The 6,406-nt window shown below is 36.0% G+C and overlaps 1 protein-coding gene across 2 annotated transcripts in view; it reads left to right on the top strand.

Moving 5' to 3' along the window:
• The first annotated feature begins 207 nt into the window (after window positions 1-207).
• GABA-B-R3 (gamma-aminobutyric acid type B receptor subunit 3) overlaps window positions 208-6,406 on the top strand; it is a 70,465-nt gene continuing 64,266 nt past the window's right edge. For both annotated transcript variants that reach the window (XM_067769816.1, XM_067769815.1), the window contains exon 1: window positions 208-829. In XM_067769816.1, coding sequence (XP_067625917.1) covers window positions 386-829 — 444 coding nt within the window. In that variant the 5' untranslated portion in view covers window positions 208-385. The remainder of the gene's footprint in view (window positions 830-6,406) is intronic.

Here is a 6,406-nt window from a genome sequence, read left to right as displayed (position 1 = left end):
ATGACATGCATTTGCGAGAAACACCTCCCGGATACATCACCACCATATCGCCCGAGTAATGCCACGACAAGCACGTCAATGGCATTGGCTACAAACGCGCCAATTATGCTGTCTTATACTGATTGTGACAATATTATTTTTACCTTTACCCATCGATGCGGCAAGTTCGACAAAGCACTTAACTACTGAGACACATTATAGCATTCGAAATAACAACAACAACACTAGCAAAATACACACACCACCCACCCATACAAACAGTACCAAAGCAGGCGATCAGCAGGGAGTGGTAATCCAAAGAGGACAAAGCGAAGAAACCCGTACAAACAATAACTACCATGAAAACGCGCCAAGTGCATTGCTTGCAAGTCACACAGCCAACGTCATGGTTTATACAAGTAATGCACCAACAATGGCCAAAGAAAACACAACGTATTTAGCATTTTCCCAAAAACAATCACAACAACAAGCAAAACACTTGCGGAATAGCAATGATACCCAAAAGTATAACGTCAATGCTTCCAGTGATGTACAAACAGAGGAAAAGTTAAACTTTAGTCGCAGCTCAACAAGAATTTCAGCCAATTGGCCTCAGAGCACTTTAAAAGTTAATCAAGTGTTTGAAAGTCAACGACGCATGACAGCGGCAGAAATTGAGCGCAACAGCAGGCGAATTGTGTTACTTGGACTATTCGAGCTCACCGACAAACAGGGTCAACGTTTCGATGGTTGGAGTGAGTTGAATGCTGCACAAATGGCTGTAGAACATATCAATCGGAAACAAATTTTACCTGGTTATATATTGGAGTTGTTGACAAACGATACACAGGTGAGTCTTTCATTTAAAAGAAATTTTAAGGAAAAAAGTCCTTTTTTAAACGGTTATATTTAGCTTGACTTGACAGGCTGGTTGGCTGGCTGGCACGAATTTTGTAATTGAAATTTAAGTCATTTTCCGCTAAGCTACAAGGTTGAAACTTGGAATATAGTTCAGAACCCGAAGACAATGCAATAATAAGAAAAAAATCGCCGCTAGGTGGTGCAAGGATCGAGATATTCACAAAAATCATATTTGTGGTCCGATCTGGCTCATTCTTGGAACACATAATACATACAAGAATAGAAAGCGACCTATGAAAAAAAATCGCCGCTAGGTGGCGCAAGGAGCAAGGAGGAGTATTCACAAAAATCGTATTTGTGATCCGATCTAGCTCATATTGGGAACACATAATACATACAAGAATAGAAAGCGACCTATGAAAAAAATTGCCACTAGGTGGTGCAAGGAATTGCCCAATTCGTTCTTGAGATATATATGATTGAGTGGACCCAATTTTTTTTTTTTTTTTTTTTTTTTTTGAAAAAACCGTTATTCGTAAATATCCAAAAACGTTAGCATAGAATTAAAAATCAACCTTGATTTTCGAAATCGTGGGGGGGGGGGGGGGGGGTGATTTTACATAGGAATTTCATAATGGCGTCTCTGGTGCAGAAAAAAAAATTGGAATTTGTGATCCAGTGTTATTCTTGTATGTATTATGTGTTTTTTGTGAAAAAACCGTTATTCGTAATATCTCATAAACGATACCATGAATTAAAAATAACCTGGAGAAATCAGGGGGTGATTTTATATAGGAATTTTATAATGGCGTCCCTGGAGCGTTTTCGCTGTAAACCAGTGTAATGAGTGACTAAATGAATTTAACCGAATAAGAAATAATAGGCAATTAAATAAAGACTAAAAACTTGAAAATAAAATAATTAAAAAAAAAAAATTTTAAGTTAAACGGTTTTATTGAAAATAATACTTACATGAAGTAATAATAATACTAAAAGCTAGAAAATAATTAGGTAGGTCCTAGGTACCAGTCATCACACTCCTCATCAATCTAGAGCGTTGATCCGACAATTAAATAAAAGCCTTGGACGCATACAATTTCTATTGATAGTCATATATATGAGACCAACTGAACCTTAATCAGGTTATGCTACGGCTCGCATTTTTAGAAACTACACGCGCCCAACGCTTTTATTTAATTGTCTGATCAACGCCCTAGATTGATGAGGAGTGTGATGACTAGTACCTAGGACCTACCTAATTATTTTCTAGCTTTTAGTATTATTATTACTTCATGTAAGTATTGTTTGCAATAAAAGCGTTTAACTTAAACATTTTTTTTATTATTTTATTTATATGAGCTACTATGGAACAAATTATAAAGATTGATATTACCTGATATGACTGTGAGGAATTATAGGCGAAGGAATGAGGTTAACACAGTATCGGAAAAACAGGTAGCTCGAAGGAAAAAATAATTGAGATGTTTTTTGTAGATAATTTTATGATCTACAATTTTTGTGCATATCTTTTCATGATAAAACATGCAGTTTTGCTGAAGATCGCGAAAAACTCAAATCTTGAACCTTTGACCTCCAATGCAATTTTTTCATACACTCGAATGGTGACGAGTTTCAAAATTTTATTTATAATTATTTTAATTTTTATATATATTATATATTTAACTTTCTAGATTTAATATTTTGGTCTAACCTGCCCTACCTGGACCTCATATAGCGTGATACTGTAAATTGGCGAAATGGAATGATCACTTCTTCGATATCAAAAACTTTCTAAAATTGGAAATAATGCGATAATTTATTACAAAAACCCGATGAAGTGATATACTTTATTACGAAAAGAAAAAATTTCATAAGGTCTTGAAAGAAGAAAATTTAATAGTTTTGCAAGCCCATCATATCGTGGATGTCCTTTATACTATATATAAACCAAGGTAGACCTTATACGAGTGCAACTTTTTTTGTTTGGCAGGGCACCATCTAAATTGGTTCTCTATCCAGAGAAATTATTTCAGTTTTTTCTCAATTTTTTTGAAGAATATTTCGGGGTCACTTCCTTTTACGGTTCTATTTACTATATCACCTTTTCTATTAACTTTCAACGATTTTTCCCAAATAATTTAGATAAGCTTAGAGGTTATAAGCAGATCCTTTGGAAAACCTATATTAAAAATTTTGTTTTCGTTTTTTCCTATTTTATCATAATATTATTACAATGATTTTCCTAAAAGTTTGACTTTTGGTAGCGACCTCTAAAAACTTTAAAAATATAATGATTTTACGTGGCTCCACGTTAATTTATGAAAAGTCGAACAATAAGGATCACCCTAATATAAAAAAAATAAAAATAAATGTAAGGCGCGATAACCTCCGAAGAGATCTAAGGCCGAGCTTCTCTTCCAATTTGCGTCGTGCTCCTCTTGATTTTTCCCTACAAATTGGCCGGACGGGACCTACATGTTTTATGCCGACTCCGAACGGCATCTGCAAGGCAGATGAGTTTTCACTGAGAGCTTTTCATGGCAGAAATACAATCGGAGCGCTTGCCAGACACTGCCGAGGGGCGACCCCGCTTAGAAAAATTTTCTTCTAATTGAAAAATCTTATTTCTAAAATTTTGATGTTGCTTTGCCCGCGAGTTGAACCCAGGGCATACGGTGTGATAGGCGGAGCACGCTACCATCACACCACGGCGGCCGCCGTAATAATATACACTCTGAAAATTTACAAAATCGGTTTGATGAAAATAAGCGACATCGGTTGGAAGCAACGACTGCTTTTTATACCCAGACGCACGATTTTCCTTACGTATACCCATTAACACAATGAGGAAAAATTAAGATATCTTCTCCAAATTTAGTACACGGGCTTATATGAGCTCAAAATATATTTGTGTTGAAAATGGTGAAAATCAGACAAAAACCATGCATACTTTTTCGATATCGAAAATTTCTAAAACTGGAAAAAATGAGCAAACGCATTACGAAATACCGGCAAAGAAAATTTAAAAGTTGTGTAAGCCGTAAATCAGAAATTGTAAATTGCACTTTGCAACTTTGCGGAATTATAGTTCTTGGTAATATTTTAAGAGGTGAGGAAAATTCGGTTGTAACCCCGACCACTTTTTTATGTGATTCAAAGGGTTGATAAGCGCAATACAAAGTTTAATAGCTTCAGAGCTTCCGCAACTCAATTGTCAACCTCACCTACGCGAGGGGAGAACTGTAACAAATATGAATGTATCATACACATATTTCGCCGTCGAAGCTCTTGCGACCGAAAGTTAATCAAGGAGCTAGGAGGTGGGGACGGTAAGGTTTAGAAGTTTTAATATGGTCATGTTAAATCGTTTCCCCGAGATGGTCTAGCCAGTACCTTAATTGTGCTTTTTTACCGGAGCGTACCGGATCAATATATGGCCCTTTGCTGGATATGGATCCGGTACGCTCCGCTAACAAGCACCATTAAGGTACAAGCCCGACCATTTCGGGAACGATTTAATATGACCACATTGAATCTTCTAGGCAATCCCACCCCACTCTCCTAATTCCATGGAACTTAGGGTCGCCATAGCCTCGCTTGCTAAAGAAAGAGGATTCGCCACGGGTAGTGAGGTTGTCAATCAGGTTGAAGAAGCTGTAGATTGCGATGGTAACAATTTGAAAGTGTTGCGCTACATAGTCCCTTGAATCATTTGGAATTTAAGTCGCCTTTTAAGACAGGCATACCTGCCACGTGTATATTCTAAGCCTCCTATCCCGCAGAGGTATAATTTGCTTAAATTATTTGGCTTTCGAATAATATTGCGACAAAGAGTTATATTAAGCAGTCCAGATTATCTTGGGTGTTTCTTAAACCCAGAATTCAGTTCAGATAGCGATTCACAATCTAAAATCTATTATTTCGTGCCTGCAAGTCAATAATCTCAAATGGTTATTGAAAATCAAAGAAGTTCAAAGAATTTGTTTGTTATAGTAAACGTATGTATGCATGTATGTACATATATACATGTTTTGACACGCATAGTTTTGGGTTTGTTAATTTTTTATTCAGAGCTGTAAACGGGTTCGAACGCTGAACCGAACCGTTCACATTTTTATTCGGTTTTACGTTCCTGCTTACAATTATTTGGACGTCTTTGCCCTTATAAGGACATGTGTACAAAATATAACTCACAAACTCACTTTTAATGTGTTAATAAAATCATAATTATAAAGCTTAAATGCTCAACAAAGTAAATTATTGATCCAAAGTTGTAACGTAGATACGTTTTGATGGGCATTTGTGTGTAAGTATGTAGGTATGTGCGTATATGTATATGTGTATAAATAGGCAAATCTCAGTTAACCCTTTCGACCCGGGCGGTACGTATTAGAGATATACGCCGCCGATAAACGGGACATGTGACTGACAGATCGCTTCTTCTATTCATTCTTACAAACTATATTTATTCAGTGTTGCGCCATCTGTTGCAAATCAGTGATAATGCTGGATTTGTTTATTGTCAATTTTCCCAAGTGCTCATGGTTTATTAACAATTATTTTTGTTTTTTATCGGCCTATTGATAAATGATTCAAGGTTCGATTCGAGCTCAAGGCCAGAACAATAATTTTTTTCTAATGATAATTATTGTTATTTTTTAACCAAAATAAATACAATTTTTCAAATTTAGAAAAATTAAAAAAATAACAATAATTATCATTAGAAAAAAATTATTGTTCTGGCCTTGAACTCGAATCGAACTTTGAATCATTTATCAATAGGCCGATAAAAAACAAAAACAATTCTCATATATTTTTACGCTTATTTTATCATATGGTACCTATATGTACCAGTCGTCCGGTATGGTGGTACATATGGGTACCAATAGTGCTTTAAGTACTAAAATTTATTATTCCCACAGAAAATGGACCCTGAAGATATCCGAAAAATTCTAGAAGATGAAACTGATAATGCTAGTGACTATGAAGACTTTTCATGAGGGATCTCCAACAATTTCATACCAAGTGATTGCACTAGTTCCAGTGGTAACGAAGAGTCCGCAAACGAGGAAAATGAGGCTGCTGTGGGAGGAGTCGCATCAATTGGTGTATCGTACTCTAACAGTAATAACGAAGAATAAAGAGATAAAATTGCTTCAAAACCCGTCGCATCAAACACTAATATTATATGAAATACTGCTGATGAGAATTTCGTACCGAAAAAATGTAATTATAAACCTCGCGATTGCAAAATAGCAGATAACACACCACAAAAGATATGCCTAAGTTCTCTGGAAAAAAACAGAAGAGAGGTGAAACGGAGCTCAAATACACATGAACTGGACTGTTGTGCGCAAAATGGCAAGACACTAAAGAAGTATTGGTACTGAGCAATTGTCACGTAGCTACTGTAGCGACTGTGACAAAAACCTTGAAAACAGGCGAAAAAAATTAAAGTACCATGTCCAAATCAAATAAAATTTTATCGGAAGATCATGGGAGGGGTCGAATTCGCTGATCAAATGTCTGGGCTTTACGAATACGATAGGAAATCGGAAAATGCTGG

The sequence above is a fragment of the Eurosta solidaginis genome, chromosome 2 (genome assembly GCF_040869045.1).
Source record: "Eurosta solidaginis isolate ZX-2024a chromosome 2, ASM4086904v1, whole genome shotgun sequence".
Lineage (NCBI taxonomy): Eukaryota > Metazoa > Arthropoda > Insecta > Diptera > Tephritidae > Eurosta > Eurosta solidaginis.
The sequence above is the reverse complement of the archived record's forward strand: the minus strand, read 5'-3'. Positions and strand labels throughout refer to the sequence as shown.